Raw genomic sequence first — 24,236 nt, 5'->3', positions numbered from 1 at the left:
TGCAGCTGAGGGACAGTACGGTGGTTCTCCAAGTACGTGTCGGGGAGAACTGTGTAATGTATAGGGCAGGGGTGACAAAAGATCAAATGGATGCAAATTGGCTCCACATTAATTTAGCTGGAAACAAAAAGTATGTTTTTTTTTTTTTTGTTTTTTTTTTTTGTTTCCTTTCCTTTTGTTTTAACCCAAAAGGAGTGGGATCCCAGAAGGATAGGAATGTCAAGATACTGAGCTGCTTCTGCTGGTGGAGCTTGGAGTTGGGTACTGTGTGTTGGAGTTGCACGTAACTGCAGGATTATGGTGTCCTTTCTGGTGCTGTTCCAGCTGGCGGGTTTTTTCTTTGAAACTGTGCTTTTTGTTTGGTTGATTAGTTTGCATTAATTACTTTTAAGTATGAGAAATATTTGAACGGATAACAGTAAGTATTCTCAAAACGTACTTATATAAATAGCTGTATGTATTGAATTATTCTAGCAAGTATTTAGTGTTACACTTTCATGGTATAAGACACCCAATATTCACAGTAATGTTCTGGCAAACGTACCCTTTCTCTCTTTAGCACACATGCTCTGCTAAGAAAAAATTCTATGCAGGAACTGAATTAATTATATCATTTCAATGCCATAACAGTAAAAGGGATAATATTAAGCTCTTACGTTACATTTTAAAACACGTGCTTTCAAAAGTGCATGTAGATGCGCACATGCTGAGTACATGTAATAACGTACATCTTCCTGCTTTTACATCTCTCCAGGTATATGTGGAATTTGATGACCTCGAATGGGAAAAGCGAGAATGGGTTAAAGTTTATGAAGATTTTGCAACCTTCTTGGTGGAGTACCAGCTGGTCTGGGCGAAAAGAAAGGACCCAAGCCAGACTCAGGGATCAAAGATCAAACAAATTCAATGGCCTGCATTGGTAAGACACTTGAGCAATCCTGTTTACTAAATGATTTTAATCTCTCTAATGCTATCCTCCTTGGGAAACTGTCTAGTTTACTTCGGTCACGATGGTGGTGGAAAGAGGTGAGCATGGGGAAGAGAGTTTAAAAAAAAAAAAAGATAAGAAGATATTAATAAATCACTTGGGTTGAAAGGGTGGGTGTGATATGTGATAAGTCATTCATTTTTGAATCGACTTAGAGCATGGCAAAACTAGTCTGAGTGACACAGTAGAACTATTGTCACTTTGCGTAGTCAAAGCATTTTATAAATATTAACTTAGTAGCTGGCAACATATGATCTGTTCTGTGGAAGATTGAAACTGAGGTGAAAAATAAACCCTTAAACTTGTAACACCTTTTTTTGTGGGAGCTGAATTTGAGTCAAAGTTCAGAAAGGTGAGAAAAGTGAACAAAGATCAATAAAGTGACAATTGCTTTCCTGGCTTATGAGGTGATACTTGTGACTCTTCCTCTCCCTGGATCAATGCCCAAATATAAAGCTGCTGAGAGAATTGCTAGGAGGTTCTGTTTGTTTTTGACACGCCTTTAGGTAGACCTGATGAATATCAAGAATCTGATGAGATAATCTATTGAGGAATGACTGTGTATTCCTTTTTTTTTTGCTCCAAAAAAAATTGTAGTGCTGTCAAAGTCTTTAGAAGATCAGTAGATATGAGACTTAAGGAACCTGTTGGTATTTTTCCACTGTAGAGGGTTGGGAAAGATTACTGAAATTGTCAGGTGAAAAGGAAGCTCCCCCAGGTTTGTCAAAATGGTGAAGAGAATGGGAGAAGTGTTAGGTATATTTGACGTTAAGTTCAGTATCTGTAACTTCAGTCCTGGGTTTTTATAAATTTGTTGTTGCAATGGATTTAGGTATTTTTTTTCTCTGGATCTTAGCTGTGTCTCTGTGCTTCATTTAAGTATTCCCTTCATGTTGTTGTCTCTGAGGACTTTCTAAAATATATGTGTATTTCTCTGGAGCTGCGGCTAGAACTGTCATTCTGAATGTCATGAGGCAAGCTGTTCAAGGAATGTTGGTGGTAGCAGAGACGCATAAATGGTTTAGGATGGGACTTTTTTCTCGTAATATTCCTACTTGACTCGTTTATGATGTTTGTGTTAATGTGTGAAATGATAATATTTTGGATGTACAGGATCTTTCACATACTTGCTTGCACAGGCAAATACTCTGTTTCATGTTACTAAATTCTCAAGCAAGAATTTGTAGTTTTAGAGTCATGTCACTTGCTCTTTGAAACTACCCATGTCTCCTTGGTTGAGATCAGTATTTTAAAATCTGCTAGCAAGCTAGAATTTATTATCTATGTACTTTGTTATTTTACATCCACCTCTTGTTTTTACATTTCAAAACCAGATTGAAATCATATAGTCCAAAGTGGGGCTCAAACAGCTTGTTAGGTCACAGTTTCCAGATGCTAAAGAAGACAAGGTCTCAGCATTTGTGCCTGGCCTGTTTGCAATTGTTCTAACAATTGTTTTCTGAGTCAAACCCTCTGGTCATCCATCCCCGTTCCAGAAAACCCATGTTTGAGGGAAAGTGCAGATACAGAATATTTACTCAAATTAGAGCAGATGCCTTCCATAGAGACCTCCCGGAGCTCTGCTCCCTGTCAAGAGCTGCACTGAGCATGCCAGGTCTCTGGGAACAGGGAGGGTGCCCAGACCGCCATCGTAATTCTGTTGCTTCCAGACTATCTGAACACTCTGGTGTAGCGAAGTGGGTGACTTCTATAAAGGGGCTTTTTTTTTTTTTAAGTCAGAAGAAAGCTCATTAAAAATGGAGAAGTAATGGAAAAAGTAGTAAAAATGTTGATTGCCAACAGCATTTTGATGTGAAGTCCTCAGTGTGGATGTGACAATGCATGTTTTCTGAAAGTTGAGTCCTGGCATAGTTAGAATGAGAAGTCTCAACCTTTCTCACGCATGCAACCATACTGGAAAGTCATTCATGTATTTGACAATCTTGTCATCTTATTAAATACCAAAATAAAAGATTCCGGTATAACTTTATTTTGGATGCAGTCCATATGCAGCAAAGTAATATTTAGGTGTATTTTATGTAGTATTTTCTACATCATCTTTGCCTTATTAATGAATGGAAAATGCTTGTTTATTTAGATGCTAATCACCTTTTGTTTTGCTCTTCTTTGATTAACATATTCTGTACTTACCATGTGGTGTTCAAAACTGATCAGAAGATAAGGTCTGTAATTTCCTGTGGGCTTTTCTGGTGGCAATCATCACTTCACAATTACTGATTTCTTTTAGTATTCATTGTGTGATACAATGTAAAGAGCACTTCATAGATGAAGTTGCTAGAATGCAGCTTGGTCACAACACCTCCTGGTTGGGATGCCTGAGGCGTAGCTGCTACTGGGAGCACAGCTTCTGCTGACCTTGTCTAGCCGTGCTCTTAAGATTATATTCCTTTCAACCAGGTGCTGAGAAAGAAAGGAAATGAGAAGTATCACCTCTTTCGCCTTGTTTAGAAACTGTAACGTAGGCAGGGATAGGTTCTGGAGCTCACTTTCTTTCACTATGAGATTCTTGTTTCTCTTGGTTGGGTTCCTGCCTCATTCACTCCAGAGGTGGCAGATTGACAGCAAATGAGCCTAGAGTCCCACTGGCATCAATGTGCTTCACCGTATCAGGGTCACTGACAACGTTGACTAGATACCTGTAAAAACCTATGTGCAAAGGAAAGGAGGTGTAAGGCCTCGACCTGTTCATGCCTTAATCAAATGCTTTTCCTTCTTGTGAAGATGATTCTTCTGGACAGATTGGAGAAGAACTTCTTGGCTGCCTAGCTGACTGCTGTAACTGCAAGCCACCATGCAGGGTGGCTTCTGGAGCTAGTGACAGAGGTGAGCACAGCACAGTATGTGAATGCTCACACAGATGAAGCTTTAATGGCACTGGCTCATAAATAGCTTTACAGGAACGTAGGCAGCATTAGCCACGGCATTTCTGAGTTCAAGCCATGCTCAGCTTCCTGGATGCCATAAAACCATAGAAGAAAAGATTATCCCTATCTTAGAGAGCTTGCAGGCAATGTAACAAACAAAAGTCAGTGCAGGTAAAGAGAGAAGCATAAAGACACAGTGGTGACAAGTGATGTCAGCCTAGAAGTTAGGGAAAGGTGTTGCAAGTGACTACTGGAGATGCTCTACAGATGTGAATGCAGAAGAAAACTTCTCTGCCAACAGGGTAGCATGGGGAAAATAGTACAGATTTTGAAAACTTAGCAGGTGGGTAGTAGAAGCGTGTCTTTCCACATTAAAGGATTAAGAAAAATAGCCTGTATAATATGTTGAAATTGAAGGCATCAGCTTAGTTTGGTAAACAAGGGGGCTACAAATAAATGGTACAAAAAAAAAGTGACAGGCTCAAAGTGATGGGCTAGGAGAGTTGCTAATACTTTATAAATGAGGCAAAATTGCTTTTGAATTCTTCAGAAGGCAACTTTTGAAGCAACTGAGATTATACATTTTTTTTGATTTGTGGGTGGAAGAGAGAAGTTGTATATTAGGGTGATTAATTTCTTCTCCCTGGTTTAGAAATAGTCTGGGTATTAGGATGTTACAGATCCGTGATGAAGTCACGCCTATGATACAGTTCAGTCTGAAGGCTTGAGTGCGATGGTGTCTCCTTAGCAGCCAACGAGGGAGATGGAAGTCAGTGTGTGGGCAGGGTAACAACAAGGAGCCAAGATATTAATATGGACCAAACAGGATGATTTTGTGAGCTGTCAATTTTAATTTAATTATTCACTCTCCAACTGAACATAAAAATATCTAGAAATAAATTGTAGAGGGAAAAAAAGAGAGAATTAAGGACAGAAGCCACAAGAGATTTTTAGAGAATGGTAAAATAATGTGGAAGACAGGTTTAAGGTGATAGACTACCTGGGAGAGCACACCAAGGTGGAAAACTAAACTGTAGGTTCTTCTTAACAGCATCAACTATGTGTTCAAAGAATAGGAAGGTGTAGACTGAATTCCTTTTTTTTCCAAATGATTTTATTTAGGAAGAGTATTGGAAACTTAATAGCATGCAGAAATTAAAGTTTATCTTTGAAGGTCTACAGATAGAAATGAAAGAAATTTTAGGCATCCATCTTAAAGGACATGTTCTATCATTTTGGAAAGAAAATAAGGGAAGAAGGATAATTGAAAAAGTAATTAAGATTAAATGAGTTTAAGATAGATAGATTATGGTAGGTTTTTGAGGAAAAGGAGCCAGGAGAGTGCAAGAGGCTGGAAAGAAAAGGATTGGAATTGGAGGCAAGGGAAAATGAATGCACTGAATGGGAGAACACATGAGAAACTGCTGCACTTGCAGCAAGAATGGAAGAGACTTTTGTAGAACAGGAGAAGAAAAAGTGTTTTTATTTTGGCCATTTCCTTTTGGAAGAAACTGGCAGTCTTCTGTGGGGTAGAAGCCAGAAGAAGAAGGAGGGAATGATTTGATAGAGTCAAATTCAGTGAGAAGTGGGATGGGGGAATGGTTCATTTAGCTGGAGGGACAGAGCTGGATACCTGGGAAGGTTACGTACAGGCACATGTGGTCATCAGGGTCTTTGTGTGTTCTGCTGGTTATGGCTTGTTTTGTAAAGTACGTGGTGCCTGTTATAGCTATAAATAAAACAGTGCTGTCTCCAGAGTTTACTTGTGAATTCAGTATAAGCTCATGTATAATAAATCAGAAGAATCCATACTAATTCTCTAATGGTTTGAATATGGAGACTGAGCTTTGCTAGCTTTACAGCACTCAGCTTGTCAAATCAAGAGATTTGCACTATGGTCTCAACTAGTACAAAGTCCTGCAGTAACTCTATCGCTTCCAGTTCCAGGGTTGGCATACAGCAAGAACCAGTTCTCTTCCAGTGGTATATTTCTGAAGAATATGAATTTTAAAACTAAAATGTGTTTAATGAGGAGACCCTGAATATGCTCATCACCTAAGGAAGGATGGCTTTAGGAGCAACTCAATTCCCCAGCCCACCAAAAAGAAAAAGTGTATGTGTGCTTGCCTGACTTTTTCTTGGAACAAGTGAAGTCATTGCTAAACCAGTGGCTTGGGAACAGTCTTTCCTGGGACTCTGCCCAGGGCTCTGTGAGAATACAGAGGTTTAGCCAGGCTTGTTACAAAACCAGGGACAAAGAGTGGTTCTTCATTGGTGCTCAGTAACTCTTTCGCAGGGTGAGAACCCACAGCTGATTTACAGGGAACAGTGCCGGTGGCACCCGTGGGACCATGGGCCTTGGGTCTGACCATCGTGCTAATGAGGAGGTCGTCCTGCAGAAGGAGATGAGATTTGTTCTGGGTGCTAGAGGATGCGTTTGTTCAGGTTAGATGTGAACAAATCCACGTGTTCACGTGCTGACTAAGTGTCACAGTACTTGGTGGCAAAATTTAAGTTAGAAGGTTTGTGGATGTGTTGAGGATAGACTTGTCCTCTGACCTTACGTAGCCTTTTCCACCTCCCTCCTCTCCCTCTGTCCTAGCTGTCACTTGCAGAACCCTTTTGCTCAATCACATTCTGCTTCAGCTGGCTTGATTATGATGGATTATCAAGCAAATGCTTATAACCTGCCATTTCATTGGCATTTATGTCACTATTCAAGGAAAAAAAAAAAACACCAAAAAAACCAGTTTGAACACCCACCTTCTGTAGAGCTTCCAGATAGTCTTGAGACAAATTTGTCCTTATTTTTGGCACAATGATGGAAAGTAGAACATTCATTGTTCATTTCTTTTAATACCATGGTGCAACACAACTTTTTCAATCTCTCAAGAATTTGTTTTATTTAATGCCTTGATGGCCTAATTTTAATGTTTTTAGCAAACTTCTTTTACGTGTTGGTCCCGTGAATCAGACTGGTGCCTTTCAAAGTAAGGAGTTAATTTAGATACTGCTAACTTGCCCCCCTGCGTACTCACTCATTTCACTGTGGACTCTTCTCTTCCCTCTGCACAATGGAAAATAAAGTATACGTGGGTAGATACTGCAATTAAATCAGTAGACGTTCAAAATATTCCAGCAGAAAGAGAGAATAAATTCACAAAAGGGATTACTATGTATGTGGAAGGTAAGAAAGAGAGAAAACTCAGTCTCCAGAGTGGTGTGAATTTTTTAAATAAATAAAAATGAAAAAACCCTAAGGATTTCTCAAATTTGAGGGCAGGAAATATTTCCAGGGGAGCCAGTGAAAAACTGCAAGTGGATTTTTTCAGCTTCCCCATACCCTGTGTCTGAATTTCATTGCTTGTATCCCTTGCTAATCTGGGATTATGATGAGATACATACAAGAGAGGAGAAAATGCTTGGAAACTGTCAGCTTCTTAGGAGAGATTTAGGACAGTTACAGTTTGGGGAAGAGAAAATTTAAGTAACTGACTCAGCAGAGCATAAGTGACCTGATTTTTGCTGCATTGTGAAAGACAGTAACATGCAGAAACAGCACTTGGAGATGGTTCAAAGATTATTTTGCTGGAGTGTGCGTTGCTGTAATGTTCCCACAGAACATCAGCGTCTCAAGCAGTACCACAGCCCTCCTGTGTACTTTGGCACTTGCTCTTTTAAACTACTGCTTACTGGGAGCCAGTGCTCTCCACACAGGCTTCTAAGCAGAGGCCATTACCTTCCCAGGACGTGCCCCAAATGAACAGCAATAAACTGAAATCTGTCTCCCCAGATGCTCCGTTGTGAAATACGGGTGTTGTCCTACGGCACTCGGGAGAAGAGTGCCGGAGTGGAAAGCCATGCTGCGGGGAGGGTTTGTACGTGGCCCTCTTGCTTCTTGCTCACTTTACGCTACTGCAAGCAATTGTTTGTTCCCAAGTTTTGTCTGAAGGAGTTGCCTAACAGCAAGCTTGTGCTTTTTGGTAGTGGTGGTGTTTTACTTTATTGCTAAATTTGAACTTCTAAGTAATAAAGACCATTTTTGGACAGGATTTAGTTTTCTAAAAGCATGCTTCCATACATAAAATATGTAGGCTGTATTTTGTAATTAAATTCTATGCAGTGAATTGTTTTTAATGTCAAATTCATTCCAGAAGAGTGCTGGAATTCCAAATAAAACAGTGTGCGGTGGTCTTTTGTTTTGTTTCTATGTTTTTTAAAAAATGTTAGCCTTAAGGTAACAGCACCCCCAAGTCGTTTTGATCATGTGGGCCTGGGAGTTGCCATTTTGGCAGTTCCTCTAGAGAAAGCTTCTTTAGTATGTCACAGCATCCTGGAGATCTCTATAGTTTGGATTGCTTCCTGCTGGTAAAGCATTTCATCTTGTTCTCCAAGGATCACAGAATAACTCGATATTGTTTATCATCCTTCAACTGTAACATTAAGCAGTGCTCCCAGTTGACTGCACTGCTGTCACTGCACCTGTTCAAGAGATGGTGATGAAATATTGGTGGTACTTCATGTATATTCCTATAAAAGGTACAAATCGAGTTTTATGAGGTTCCATCTTCAAGCTGGGCAGTGCAGGTTGCAGTAGCAGAGCAGCCATGGTTGCAGGAAGCTCAGTGCAGGATACCTGCTTGCATATTGATTTTGTATCTGGTGCTAAAACCTATATTGCGGTGGTTATACTGCTGTTGAAATCCCAGTTAGCTAGCTCAAAGTTAGCTTTATCAGATACAAAACCCAGAAGCTATGCTGGAGCCTCTGGGATGGGCTGGGAAGTCTTAATCTTTGATTTTTCATAGCATTTGTGAGAACAGATTTTCCGTTTGTGCTGAAGGAAACAAGTGGCTTTGTAGCCCTGTAGATGCATCTGAACTTCTTGGAACTAGAAGCATCAGCTCAACTTTGGAGATGCAGTAGTGAGAGAATACAGGCACGTGGGTACTGCTGGCTGTTTCAGCACAGTATTTTGGAAATCCAACTTTTTCTTTTTTGGAGGAATAAATGAATGCTTGCAGTGCCTTTTGTGCATCTCCATCAGTCTGGTCACTCGGTCTGTTTGTTGCTGTTTATATAAATGGTAACATAGATATTATAAAAGTATAAGCTATGTATTATATATCATATATTTTTGTGTTTTTATATATGTGTATATACAAACACACACATATATAAATAACAATAATAAAGTCTCTGACCCATACCTGTTGAGAAGGCTGTACAGCGAGGGAAGGATGTCAGCATGGTACTTGTCCTCCCTCCAAATGGTGGCTGCCCAGGATGAGCAAAGCCGTGCCAGAAGACTTCCATCGATAAGCAACTGCTCGGTGTTTTTCTTGTGATAGCGGGGAGGAGCAGCTGGGTTTTACACCTGTCAAATCCACTTGGCAGCTAATTTTGAAAGCCACCCACTGTTAAAATCTCCACTGCTGCTTCTGTGCATTAATGACTTGTCAGCTGTGCAGTACTGAAGCACTGCTCTCTTCATGCTGACTTGAGTAAGATGACTTATGGAAGGCATAATTAGAGTTTTATGAGTTTCTTTTTCTCCTTTCCCAGAATTCCGGCAGCTTCTGCTGGGTTTTGTTGTGAATCCCATGATGTGCTGTCTCAATATCTGCCTTCACCGTATAGCAGCACAGAAAACCCACCCAAAATGCAAAGCACATTTTCTGAAAAAATACTGCTACAGTTTGTACATCACTATTTGGATACATATGGCCTTGTGCAAATAGAGTCTGTTCTATTGTAGCTGAGACACCGGAGCTTCAGGGTAAAATCAGTGTCTGGATGAAGTCAAAATGTTACAGGCAGGGCCATTTCACTAGGCTAGGTTACAAGTTCTGCATATTGCAAAGTGCCGAGAATCTGAAGGAAGCTTTTTGACCACCTGAATATTGGTTATTAGCATATAAACAAGGCAACTGTTTCCTCTGAGGTTATCTTTTCTATGGACTCCATATGGCATTTCTGTCACGTTATAATTGTATCACCTTATTTCAGCTTCTTGGTCCACTCTAGAACCAGTACCCATGAAACAATATTATATTGATTTCTGGGAATTTCCATAGCACTTTTTTTTTTAATTTAATTTTTTTTTTTTACAGACGTAGCAACAGGAATTCTCACTGTGTAGGGATCCTTCGTGGTTTTGAAGAACCAAGATAAGTGGTGGTGGAGGATCTTGTATTGCTCGATTGAAGAAGAGAATTGACAACGTGGGTTGTGGAAGACTCGGTCCTTTGAGACCTTGTGGTGTTGAAAAAGGACGTTAATTGGGGAAAACAAGGAAATTGAATTGAAAGGATAGTTTCATCACCTCATGGGGTTAATATGTTTCTTGGGTTGCTGGTATGTTGTTGGGAGGAAAGGGTTGTCTCCTCTGTGATTTTGACAGAGCCTGGAAAAATCTCACTCTGCTGCCCAGAACTGGAGCTCAGTAATGCGATGATAGTCATTTTTAAGTGATGCTGCTCCATAAACAGGCTAAAAACAACATCATCAATGAACTAACTTTCAGTTCAATCTGCTACAGATGTGGTTTTGCAGTGAATTTAGTCTGTCTCTCACTGCTGAAAGGGACGGTGCTATTACCACTACTTTTCTGCACTTTTGCTAAAAAAAAAAAAAAAAAAACCACAAAAAAAACCAAACAAAAAACCAAAACAAAACAAAAAAAAACCACACCAAGTGCTTGTGAGGTAGGCAGGGATATATGTGAAAATGAGGTGCTGTTTATTACTGTTACATGTTGTCTGTACTTGAATCATATTGATCATTTTTGCTTTATTATATTTTGATTTCATTGTGCCATTCTGTGCTCTTAGGGCTCTGCAGTTGAAAAAAAGCTTTTACAGCAAGAGATCTCAGCTAGCTGCCATTAACAGAAACTTCTCTGTTGGCAGATGTTGCAGGCTTTCAGTTACATTAAAACAGATTACATCCAGTGCTTGTAGCAAAAGGCAGTCTTGATTTCTTCTTTGTCATAGACGCTAAAACATTGTAAATGGCTTCTCCATGATGAATTTATCATGAACGATCTGTGTTTTCTTTATCATATATGACAGGTTATTGTGAACCACAAAAAGACAAATTCTCCACAGTAACCTCAAATACTGTGTAAGTTGTTCCAGCAATAACTCGATGGTGTATATCTGCTATTATTTTTAATTTATATTAGCTTGTGGAAAAGGCTGAACATAAGAAAGTAGTTCAGGAAGGGCCTGCCAGCTACAGGTACTTACCTGCATGAGGATGCTAGCTGGGGTAGGATTGGTGATTTACAACTTTAGTGTCTACGGTTTCAGGTAACTTCATTTTTTGACAGGGTGACTCGTTCTTATCTTGTGAAAACCAAGCTGTAAGTAGTAAAACCAGAATGTCCTCTGTGCCTGGTTTCATTGTCATTAACAGCAGTCTCCAGAGGTGCTTGCCTGTTCCCTACAGGTGTGTGTTTATAGGGAAATATGTGACTTCCTGAACTTCGTGTTGCAGTTGATAGGGATTTCATCAGTGTTTGGGAAGCCCTACTCGGGTTTGGTGGGTCTGCACGTGTCCCAGTTGGACAGGAGGAGCAGAAGCCGTGGTTGTGCACAGGTCAGTCCACTGGCGATGAGGAGGAGTTAGCAGGTGATTAGGCCATCGGCCTAATTGGAATTATGAGGGAGCATTAATGGGGAGACGAGGGTGGAGGAGGAAGCTGCTGAAGGCAGATTTGTTTCTTCCAAGCAGATTTTTTTTCTTTCTTTCAATAGAAGAAGAAAAATGTTTTTACTTTGTGCCCTATCCAATCACCTGTAATGGGTTCAAGGTCCATTTTCTCTGTGAGCACGTTAGAGGCTAGGGCTGGGAGCGTATTGTTTTACCACTTCCTTTCTCGTGCCCTCAGATTAACACCCTTCCAGCCGTGGGCCAAATCAGGAAGTTGAGTCAAGGGTTACACATGGCAAATACACTTTCAATGACTCCTTAGAAGAAAACACAAAAACTTAAACTGAAGATGTTTGCATTTTTCTTTGGAATGTGTCCCCTACAAGGATATGGTGTCTGTCCTAAGCAAATGAAGAACAATGCTGAAACCATTTAATTTCTTTAAGATCCATTAGGTATTGAGAAACAGCCACTCTGTCATATCTGTGGTTTTACAACACTTTTGCCTTTCTACCTTCTTTGACGTGGAATATCCATGTAAACGAGGGCAGGACATAAAATCAAATGTTTTATATTTTTCTGTCATGTCTGCTCTTACTTGCAGTAAAGCATAGGGGTTGCTTTTACAATAGTTATTGGTAATTCTGTAAGTTACTTTATCTTAAATTTTTAGCATGCATTGCAGGTTTAAAGAGCTATTACATAAACCAACATCTTTAATACCTGTAAGGAAATCAATGTAATGCTAAGAACTGTCAATGTAGAGCTATATAAAGCCTTTAGGAACCAAAACAATTCCAGAAAAATATTCATTAGAATGACTTTATAAGCAATCAAAACAGTCCATTAGTCTCAGGTTCAGATTCTTTTATTCCATTGATTAGGGAATGGGCCTTTGTTTGAAAATAATATCCTTTAGCAGTAATTAATATTTTACTAGAGAAACATGGCTGACCTCAACTAACCCTGAATAAGTCAGACTTCTTGTTTACAAATAGGTGAATTATTAATGTGAATAAAGAAGTAGTGTTTATTTTTTGTCTACTGACTGTCATAGGGTCTACACCAGTCATGGGCAGAAAAAAGTATTTTATTAATCTTTTTGGTCTTTTATTAGCTGCTTTTGTCCTCCATTTTGATTTCTTTATGAAAAAGATTTGGTCTATTAGTTAAACAATTGTCAGAAACTTACATGAAACCTCTCAATATTCAATTTTTGAACAGAATTGTTTAAGAAAAGAAACGAACCATTCTTATGCATAATGAAAGATTTTTCATCATTCTGAAAAACTCTTGAACAAGTATTTTAATTTGAAATTTCTCATCAGTTCTGAGACTAAGTCATTGGGTAAGTACCTTATTTCTTTTTTTAAAAAAGATGCACAATTATATTTCTTTTCATGACTTCAGTTTTAGATGGCTTTGAAAAATTCTTACGTATTTCAGTGAAGAGCTTTGCTGGGATTTTAAATGCATATATTGAATTGGTACAAACTATTAGTGCCATCACAATAGGAATACAACACTGTTTTGTAGAGCTGACTGAATAGATGCCTTTTGGAATCACTGAAACACTTGGCTGAATCCTGAAATGAGCCCAATAGTACTTATTATAGTTGGTTGATGAATTTAGCTATTTTGAAAGTATAATAATAAAGCTATGTATTTACATGAATACAACCAAAATCCATTAATGTGCTGTATAGAGGTTTTTTTTACATTAATTTTGCATTTATGAGTATAAGAGTCTTTTCAGAGAACAGCGTTTGCATGCAGTTTGGTATATTTGGCTGGAGTAGGCTGTGTTTTTCTCTAACCAGCTACCTAGTGGCTCTGTTACCAAGCTAAAGTGTGCTGATTTTTCTATTCATCCAGGTATGGTTTACTTACAGTACCTTTACTATTCTAAACTACAATAGTTTTATTACCCATCATGCTTTAAATATTCTTAATGATTCATAAAACACTTTAAAAAATTGCTTTTAAATTTACAACAGGCTTTCTTTTCATGTCTTTATCAAAAGTACTACTGAAATGCCAGGATATATCTTCGTAGCTTACAGAAAGGACAGTTTGAAAATGCATCAAAATGCATTCATTCCCTTTTAGAAACCTTTTTAATAATGGATTGTGTACATGAAGAGGTCTCAGTACCTCTGTAAACAGCAGCTACAAATCTGGTAGCGTCAGATCCTTACTAAATTTTGAGGCACGATACTAATAGCTTTAGTCCTGAAGACTTGGGCAGCACCTTCAGCTTTCAGAGTGTATCCTTCAGATGAAGATTTCTTAGGACAGAGCTAGCCAATACTCTTTTACTTTTGGGACAAGAAACGTTTTTTTTTTAATTTCAGAGGTGGTAAAGAATTCTCTTTTTATCTCTTATTGGTAAGTGAAGCGAGAGGTATTTGAGTGTGGTCATCTTTTAAGATTCATGGTGCAGTTAATTTCTGCGTGGAAATTGAGTAATATTCGTGGCCATTTACTGAAGATTGTGGAGGAATTGCATTGTCAGGGAAATCTTTGGAACCTCGTTGTACTGGAAATAATAAAAAAATAAAATAGAATCACTGTGCATTTATTTATCAATTACTTAAAACCTTTTAGATGTTTTTCTACTTTCTGGTAAGATAATAGCTCCTGTCCTGTGGCAAAAGCATTATGGAGTTGAGATTGCATCAGCATTTGTTTGTAGCAAACAATAACTTGTCAGGCATCACCTAGAAAGACTTGTATGAACCTCAGCTAAGCGCTGTTGAGTTTGCTGGTGAAGCTGGCAGCAGACAGCAGTAATATCTGACTAGGCAGGGTTGGTGTGGTCCTAGCAGAATAATGTGTTTGACTTGATTTGCAGGTGAAGGGATTGCAGATGATTAAGTCTGACCAGTATGTGCAGCTTGTAGAGAACCTGCTGTGAATTTTTCTTCACTTCTTTTCGTCCTCTTCCAAAAGGTAGAAATGCAGGTCTGTTGTCTTTCTGAATGTGCAGCGATTCAGGCTTCTTTTGGACATGCTTAGTCTCAGATGAGCTTTTCATAGAGAAGAAAACAAATTTTCATAGAGAAGAAAACAATATTTACATATTTTCAAATGCTTTCATACTAACAGTTCTGATTTTCTTTCTGTTTTATATATATTCTCTATATTGGCACTTGATCCGTATATATAAGCGCTGTGGTATTCATATTACTTGAAGATGAAGCTTACAGTTGTGCTTGATGGCATTCTTAATTGATGATATGTTTTTTCTACAATGAGCTATTTTCCTTTGTTACTATCAAAATACCCAGTGAACTGTGATTAATCATATTTTGGCACAGGGCTCTGAAATGACTGCCACTGCTGTAGAATGTCGATTTCGACATCTTTGGCTGCTGCAATTGCACAATATTTTAATGATAGACGTACTTGGAGTTCCTTCAATACAAATGACATTATTGGCACATGTAATGTGGTATACTAGATTATTTATTAGAATAACCACTGTACCTTTTATTGGGCTTTTAAAACTCTCCCTTGAATATCTAAAACAAGCTTGTTTTTGAAGAGGCAAAGTGACCGATGTCATCTCTTTAAACTTGACAAATGCACACACGAAGTATAAATGAAAGCAGAAAGGACAACTGTTCCAAGTGTCCAGACAGGGAAGGTTAGCTCTATTGGCTGTCATTTCACTGATGCTGTATCTGTCTGCCTTTTTGTAATGTAGTGTAGGACATCCTTAGCTACCAAGAGAATTAGTAGAACTTGAAATGATTACAGGTTCTGCCACCTTGTTTTTGTATAACCCCTGTTATACAGAGGTTTCTGTTTGTGTTGTTTTAAGCAAATTTTGGATAGCAGAGGAGACAGTGATTTTTTTTCCTCCCTCTGCAAGTTTTTGTAGGATTCAAGACATTTCCCTTGATATATTCATGGCATTTTAACATATGCTTTAGCTAACGTATTCACAATGTGGCACTGACTTCTTGTTTTGTTTGCTTTTTGTTTTTGTTGTTTAAAGAAAGTACAGGTCTGTTAATCAGCTATGGATGTTTTTGGCACAGTGAGGCTGTGAAAGGTAGTCAATACTTCCCATTGGGAAATGTTTTTCTTTAACATATATTGATGGTTTTTCACTGGTTCTAACTAGGGTCTTAGCATATACTTTGCGAATTTAAAGCGCCAATGATAGCTTGCTTTCCTAGTACAGTTTCAGTATAGTTCTTTAATGTAATGTAATCCAGATTTTTGCTAGTTGCCTTTAGAGATTCTCTGAAATGAACTAAAAGATCTGTTTATTTTCATAAATGAGAGATGAAGATGGGAGATAACAGGAAAGTAATTGCAAGATTTATAAAACACAATACATTCTGAATACTGTTGGCCAGCAATAACATTTTGACTACAAAAAGTAAATGAAGAAAAACCAGTAACTGCTTGTATCAAATTTCTTATGGAAAATAACTTATTAGGCCAAAGCAGATACTTGCTGCTCACTTGAAATCTTCTTTTCAACCACAGTACAAAACTGCGAAGAGCCAAAGAGTACTGGTAACCAAGTATGTAGGTAAAAACAGCAGTTGTCATTTATCAGAAACTGAGGCTTATTTCTGCAGTTTTTATGCTAGATATGAGAATATGCGTATAAACCACACACAAATTAACTGTAATAAGTAAGGCTAATCAGTCTTTCATTTTTTGTTAAAGCAGGGGGGTCTTCAAACAGCCTTCCCATCAGAGTAGCTGAGATAAGAAATAATAATAAAAACAAGAACCATATGCAACACGATTTTCAATCCTGTGTGTTTTCATCAGTTGTATTTCTTGACCAGTCGCTTTATCATCATGCTCTTCCAAGTCACTAATTCTGCACTGATTTTATGTTCTACAGTTCATTGGCTGTCCTGTGTCATTGACTGTAGCTTGGATCTCCCGTCACTGAATCTTTCCCCACTTCCCCCCTTCCTTGTTGGCTTTGATTGGTTCACCAGCTCATGTTTCTGCCTCTCCTGCCTTGCAGACAAAACCTGTGCTCTCTGTTCTTCACATCTTACTGCTCATTGACCTGTCTTGCAAGTTGGTCACTATCTGAGGGACAAGCTTGCAGGTGTGAGAAGTTGTGGAGAGGGGGAAATAAGATTGTTCCAGACTGCAGCTAAGTGATCAAACTCCTTAGCAAAAATTTCATCTTCATGCTCTACATGGAGAAAGGCCAGACTTCTCGCCACATGAACATGGACTCAGTAGTGCTCTGCCCTGAGATTAATGGGGAGGTTTGAGATCTGAGTCATTTCTCCAGACTCATGCAAGCAATGATTTGCAGCCTGTCAGGAGCGTCAGGCTCAGCTTGCAACGTGAAGGCTGGAAATGTAATTTTATTACTGAGCAGTCATTTTCTTGAGTAGTGTTGTGGCAAGACATGAGGTGGGTTGTCATTTCTTAGGATCCCTGGTTATGGGAATAGGGAAGACTTTTTTGTCTTTATCTTGGCTGATTTCCAGTTTTGATAAGATTTTAGCAATCATCAAAAATTTTGACTATGTTAATCTGTATCTTTTGTCTACTGGGCTGGCTGCTCAGCTGGGAAAGGAGGATTCAGTCACTTCTCCTTTTGCCCCCAGGATGTGCTGCTTGTTTTGACCTAAGAGGCTCTGTCTTGCTGTTTCAAAGGAGATACCATCAGTAACGAGATAGGTGTGGAAGTGGTAGGGTTGTCTGCTTGAACTGCTCATATTTGATTCCAAGTTATGACTGGTGCCTGCTTTAATTCTCTGCAGCTGTTTGATAAAATTGCAGGCAATATCAGTGCTTCTAGAGCTGCCAGAGGGGCTTGTGTTGGGATAGAGGTTGCTGGCAGGAAAGAGGGAATTGGGAATTCAGCAAAGGAATAAAAATTTTAAAAAAAAAAAAGGTGGGTGTGAGGGGTATTGGGGAAGGAATGCAAACATGGCAGCGTAGTTGTGCTGTTTGCCATTTTTTCTGGTTGCTTTGTTTTTTTCTCCTATTGTTTCAGCATCAGCTTTTGTTTGTCTAGATAGAATTTATCACACCAGACTCAGTTTCTAGGAATTGCTAGTAAACTTTCTGTTGCTACCTGTAGCCAGAATGAGGTATATGCTCACATATAGGTACTTTTCAGGCAAGCGACTGCCAGAATATAAGGTCATCATCATCCAAATTCAGAGGACTGATGCAGAAGCTCACTGGTGTCGAAAGAGGGAGTCTTTGTGCTCACATCAGCAAGGAGAGACTGAAGGTGGTTCAAGTGATTGTGCTCTTTCACTGCAGCATGTAGATCCTACCTGCTGGGTTAAATACTGCTTGTCGTAGCTATTGCCTCCATCTTACCTGTGAAAGGAGGATTATTGCTGCCACAGAAGAAGGCTGATCAGAAGAGAATGGAGTCCAGAGGGTTTTTCCTTTCTCTCCACTGTGGCAATGTTTTCATGCTGTCACTTTTGCTGTCCTCAGAGGAAAGGATGGGGGAGAGTCCCTCGCATTGATCCCAGGCAGGGTGCTGAATCAAGAGTGGCTGTTGAGAGGAGCGTACTTGTTTGTTTGCAGAGTCCCAGGTTAGCGGTGACATTCCTGTACAGCCTTCGGCAGAGCTCTTGGAGGCCAAACTGAGAGCAGGTCGCTGCCCCTGCCACTACCTCTGCCTAACAAAGACTGAGGATCTGGGGTGGTGGGCACACACAGAGCAGGGTTGTTCCACAAGTACTTGGTTGGAGGGATCACTGATCCCTTCTTTGTGTATCTTTCACCTCCAACAAATGTGATGCTGAGGGGATACGCTGTTCTGCTCCATTCTCTTCTTCATCCTCACCTCTCTTCCTCATTTCGGCAGGTCTTATGCAAGGATTTGCTTCACTAGACTGATGGCTGTAGGGAGGTCATCTCAGCCGGATAGATCTTCCTCACATAAGACAGAGAAGGCTTTTCATTCCTGGTATTTCCTAGCCCTGTAGGGCCTGAAGAGTGGTTGCTCAACATCTTAAGTTGTTTTAGAAGAGGCTAACATTTCTAAGGAAATGTAGAGGTGTGTAGTCTTGCAATGAATTTCTTCCTGTGGACGTTGCTTCTGAATCCTGTGTATGCAACGTGGCTTATGTGTAGAATATGCTCTGAGGTCGGGTACAGAGACCTTGTCCTCTGCCCCCTCAGGTTTGCTAGAGCTTTGTCTTAAAGCCAGAATTTCTTAACACCTCTTCTCCAGTACTTTAAAGGTTCCTCTTTAGCTTCAGGCCTTCCTTCTCAGAGTGCTCCCCTTGTGGGAGCTCTGGTTCCACAGTCTACTAAGAATTCAGGGGCCATAATAATAGTCTAGACAAAGCCAAAAAAAAAAAAAAAGCAGACATGACATGTAGATGCAACATGCCAGTGTGCCGTTTGTTCCTTCCCTCTCATTCCCTTTACGAATCCTGAGAGCCATTTGGTATTTACTCGGTGCCTCAGGTACTCCATCCCCTCTTTCAGCTGGATTCTCGTGGCTCCTTGTACCTGCCCCATGCGCAGGGTGTGTGCCCCTCAGTTCTGGGGCTCTCCTGTGGGTCAGCCAGAGGGTGGTGGAAGTAAAGCTTTGCATTTCTGGGGAGTACAGAAATGCTAGCACTGAATAGCCCCTCTGAGTAGTCTTCGTTATCTTCTGAGCACAGAATTTTTCAGTCATTCAGTTCAATTCCTCTCCATGGTTTCCTTTTCCCAGTTGAATAGCATGCTCGTGGGCAAGCCAGCTGGTCCACAGGGCGCAGTGTGCAGCTGCTCAGAAAGCCTTCGCTGAAATGACCACGTTTACGTGAGGCAGCGTGCGTGCTCAGCCATCTGACGGGTGCAAACTCCAGGGCTAAGGCGCGGGCTGTTCCCAGGTCTGCGTGTGTGCCTCTGCTGCCATTCTGCCGCCTGCCTGGTAAGAAAGCTGCCGCAGGGCCTCCGGCGGAGGGAAGTGGGTTGCGGCTGCGCGAGCAGCTCACCTTGCTGCACCTTGCTGCACCTCGCTGCACCAAGGGCCCTGCGCGGCTGGGGCTGCTGGCGGAGCCGCTCGCTCGTGGTGAGTCAGGGCGTGACGGCGGTGGGCGCTCAGGTACCCCGGAGCGGGAGCTGACTCCTCGCAACATCCTACCCGGGCTTGTTGCTGCAATCCCCGAAGGGCTGTGCTCTGACGTGTAACAGGAACGAATTACAGCTCTGGGAGGAGGATTCACTGCAGTTTCTGTGCGTTCGAGTATGACCACAGAGCCCGTCATAGTCCTGTGATGCTGAACGTGATGTTAAAGCCTCCTGGTCATCTTCAGTTCAGCAGAGGGAGGAGCAGTATTTGGTTGGCAGGGAATAAGTTACTCCAGGAGTACAAAAGGCTGAGAAATACATTAGAAAAGTTAACAGGTTATTGTTTTTGAAGATATTTTTCCTATATATTGACAGTTTCTCTACATGTTTTTGATTTCAAAAGCATGGTAAATGGATATTTTAATATGCAGGCTGTCTTAATTTTACTGGGCTCTTACTCATTGTAAAAGCAGGAGGAGGCAGGAAAAAGCTCAGTAAGCTGAATACCAAAGTAGCAGATGACTTAACCACGTTTTGAATTTATGGGGGAAATTTATAAGGGAAGGGATAAACAGATACTGATAGGTATACAGATATATATGTAAATGTATGTATATTTTTCTTTTTATCAAGCCATGAAGATGCTAAAGACCCATATGTATTAGTCATGCGGTTCACATCATCCTTTAATTATTTTTTTGGGGAAAAAATGAGTTACATATTTATATTCACAGGTTATAGTACAGATCTCTATATATTTTATTGTAGCCACATAAAATATATACACATTTTAATTATTTGGTTGCCATATTAATTATTTACCAACCTCAAATTATTTTTCTTGACCTAGTTACTTAGTGCTGTACTTGGAGGGGGGGGTACTGGGGAGAAGACAGTTTATTTACATCAGTAAAAATTGAAAATGAAACTAGTTGCTAATGAAGCCCTTAAATTCTAGGCAGCAGCTTTGACTCTTCTAGTTTGGCTCTTTGCTTTCTACCATAGGAAGGGACTAACTCATCAAATATAAAAATATCAGAAGGATAAAAAGACTTGATTTAACTTGCACATTTTCTCTTTTAAGAAAGAAAACATTAGGTAGAACTTGCTGCTCGCTCTGGACAACAGAGTTTTCTTGGAAAAAAAAATGCTTTGTGGTATGTATGTAAGCATGTAGCAGCTATTTTGGGGGTTGTAATGAGCACTGGAAATTAATACATTTTTCATGACTTGTTTCCAGCACTGTTGGTTAATGGAGTCGATATTGGCTGTATTGTGGAACCACATCCTGTCTCGCTGAAAAGGATGGGATTATTCGCCAAGCCTGTCTCTCTCTGGCTTGCCTGTCAAGACTGTAACCACTTCGTGCCACGCTCTCCGACAGCATTGCTCAAAAGCTCTTCTGTCAAATGTCTTCCTTTCTCCCTTTCCAACAAATGTATTGTCTCATTTGTTGAGGGGTCCAAGTGAAAGTTAGATTCTATGAAATGCAAAGGTCTGCTTTGGAGGGACGCAGCTCTAATTTTCAATGTCAGTACACCACCACCATCTGCTAGGAAAGACCAGCTGATGCGAAACGCTGACATCTATTTACCTTACTTCGGTGTCAGGCATCACTGGTGTTTCTTTGGGTGCTTGCATGGTCAAAACAGACGTGTGCTTTTACAGACTGAAGGTGGTAAATTTGTAACGTGCTTCCTGAGGTTGAAAGGCAAGTTGCTATATGTGGAATTATACTGGAGGTGATTTGCATGCAGTATTCAAAGAGGAGCAGACTTGGAATTTACTGTCTGCTAATGTTGATCTGTTCTTTTGATTTTGGCACTGCGCTGCGGATGAATCATAGCTAATGGCACAGAGCAGGCACTGCGCTCTGCGAGGGAACGGGGCCGTGCGTCTTGCATCTGTTTGAGTCAGCAGCCAGCGTGTTTGCTGCAGCGCCTGTCTTGTCGGAACAGCCGGGAGGTTATGTGAGGGGACGGGGACCCTGAGTCACCCGCTGCTGCCTCTGGGCTGCCAGCCCGCGGGGCCACATGCGGCTGCAGTGCCAGCCCCGGGGCTTCGGGGCATAAGAAGATCATTTAACAGAAGAGTAAAGTGCTGAGATTGCTTCAAAAGAAAAAGATTAATGGCTGTAAGGGAGAAATATCTCTGTTATGTCATATTTCTAGGTAGTGAGGGACTTGTTTGCAGGTGGAAAGATTTTTTTCATGTGTTCACGGTCTAGCCATTCCATTTCTCTGAGACTTAGCTGTTCTTTATGTTAAATCTGGCTAATAAAACTCCCGTACCATGTGCAGTCTTGTCAGTTGAGCTGAGCAGAATTCTTTAAATGTAAATTCAGTATTTTGTAGGAAGCATAAGTATAAAATTAATTATGCATTAATTCTGGTTGCAGCACCTCTCTCATATATAATTGTGTGAATAACAATGTGAGTATGAAGTCATCCCAGTTTCATGTAACCAGTACGGAAAAACCTTTGAGAAGTACTTTAATTTCCCTTGCTGAAGTGGTAAGAGCTATGAAAGTAGAAAAAGGCTGACTGGGATTGACCAGGCAAAGGGTTATATATCTAAAAACACATACTTCATATCAGAACTAAAAATAAAACCTGTAAGTCCTGAGTACCAAAACTCGTCTACCAAATAATTATGAAACTCATTTACATAGTCTTTCATCTCCTTCTAGGGACTGGTCTGAACAGTCTTCTGCTTAAAAACTGTGCCAGCTTCTGTGGTTGCCTTGCAGCACAGGTTTTTAGGCTCCTTAGCAAAAAAGGCAGCTGACCAGGTAAGTTGGTTTTGAGCAAGGTCTTCTGGCTTTGTGTTCTGTGGCAGCCTGCCAGGGTCTCTGGCTCCTCAGTTGCTTGGAGGAGCATAGCTGCTTGGCTTCTGAGCAGCAAAACACTTGGTATTTGGTCTCGGAAGAGCAAGGAGATCCTGATCTCTGACTATCATTTTGTTTTAGGAGAGAGTTTTTTGGAGTAAGAGAATATATGTAGTTCTAGTTAGGAGCCCCGATGTCTGCCACACTTTGCATTTACTTCACTTGGTAGGTAAGTGAAATATTAAAGCTCAAATTAGACTAGTGATCTCTGTGAGGTCAGTCGACTTCCCCATGGTTGAGTTTCAGTATTATTGGTTTCTATTTTCAGTTTGCGATCAGAGGCAAAACAACTCTCACTTTTAAAGCCATTATTCAAGTTGCAAAGACAGCCACTGAAAAATTAACACAAATAGTATTATTGCTGAACTCAGGGAAAAAAAAAAAAGAAAAAGCTGAGCAGATAGTATTTTGATACACGTTATATTAATCGGGAATTCAGTTGTTCAGTTCCATCACTGATGCTGTAAAAGGAGAAATGATCAGGTATCTTTTTAATACAATCATCTTTTTAATGTTTACTTTAGGTCAACAGCTATATAAGGCCTATCCATAGCATTCTTCAAATGTAATTTCTGCTCTACTTTCTAATGCATGGAATAGTTTTTTGGTCAAAAAGTGTTAATAATCAGACAGCTATAGTTTTGTTTTCCCCCTTTCTAGAAATTTGTAACAATAATGCTTTGTGTTCAGATGAAATTGAAGTCAGATCAAGTGATTGTTTTAAGCTGGCATAGCACAGAATCGAGTACATTTTTCAATTCTGCGAAAGAAAAACATTTTTATTTATATAAAACTCATTGGTGGAGAATAAGCTACAATATGTACATTGCCTTTTGTTTCCAAAAGGCTCTGTCAACAGATGCTTGACAGGATGTTGCTGCCATTAGGAATGCACCCTTACAATCTAGGACTTTATAAGTGCTGTCTTTAAGTTTTCAAGAAACATAAAGGATTTTTTCACTTCTTTAGCTGAAGTGTAAAGGGGTCTTTTGTATGATCTTGAAAATAATATCAGTATGTCTCTTTCTTCTGTTCTGTGTGCATTTTGCAAACTGCTTTGTTGGCAAACTTCTTTTTGAACAGCCCACCCTAGGAAGTATTCTCATGTGAAGTTCACCCAAGAAAATTTATCAAAACGTTGTTTGGTGTTTGTGCAGGACATGAAGGCAAGATTATCAACACAAAAATTTGTTTGTAAAATAAAATAATGAAACTGGAAGAAGTATCGCTTTTTCCTCTGAAAAGAGATCTGGACTTGTGATGGTCTGAAGATAGTGTATGCTTGCAGATTTCCTTGTCATAACTCATCAGTTGGTTTGCTGCCATTTTATAGCAGTACCTTTTGATACCGTCTCTCCCTATCAGCTTTCTCTTGCTAACGTTTTCTTCTAATATCTCATCTGTAAGATTATGAAGATTATACAGTAAATTTAATTATTAAGCTTTTCTATGGGAAAAGCTTTTATTGGAGATGTCTTAACATGCATAAAATAAATGCATTAAAAATATTCATGTAAACAATCTTTTTAAGTATTGACGTTAACAAGAGAGGTAAAACTGTTACTATAGACTTCTGTCTCAAGTAATGTAGATCTTTACAAAGGCGAACTTAGTCCAGGACCATAGAGTAATAACATCATCTTAAAATGTTATTTTGGCTTGTTACCTGTCTCCCAAATGAGCCATTGATTTCATGTGATTTCATGCAAGTGTTGGCTGTGTCAAGTACTTTTTCATTCTGAAGTGCACTGATTGCATTAAAAAATATATATTTTGGTGGTGGAATACCACT

General features: G+C 39.8%; 1 protein-coding gene across 1 annotated transcript in view; it reads left to right on the top strand.

Moving 5' to 3' along the window:
• JMJD1C (jumonji domain containing 1C) overlaps positions 1-24,236 on the top strand; it is a gene marked incomplete at its 5' end in the record, with an annotated part of 157,836 nt that overhangs the window by 50,272 nt on the left and 83,328 nt on the right. The window contains one exon of the mRNA XM_080597428.1: positions 755-919. Within this exon, the coding sequence (XP_080453554.1) occupies positions 755-919 (165 nt within the window). The remainder of the gene's footprint in view (positions 1-754; positions 920-24,236) is intronic.

This window comes from Anser brachyrhynchus (assembly GCF_964034855.1).
Source record: "Anser brachyrhynchus genome assembly, chromosome: 6".
NCBI lineage: Eukaryota > Metazoa > Chordata > Aves > Anseriformes > Anatidae > Anser > Anser brachyrhynchus.
Note: the sequence above shows the minus strand (reverse complement) of the source record. Positions and strands in the feature narration are given on the sequence as shown.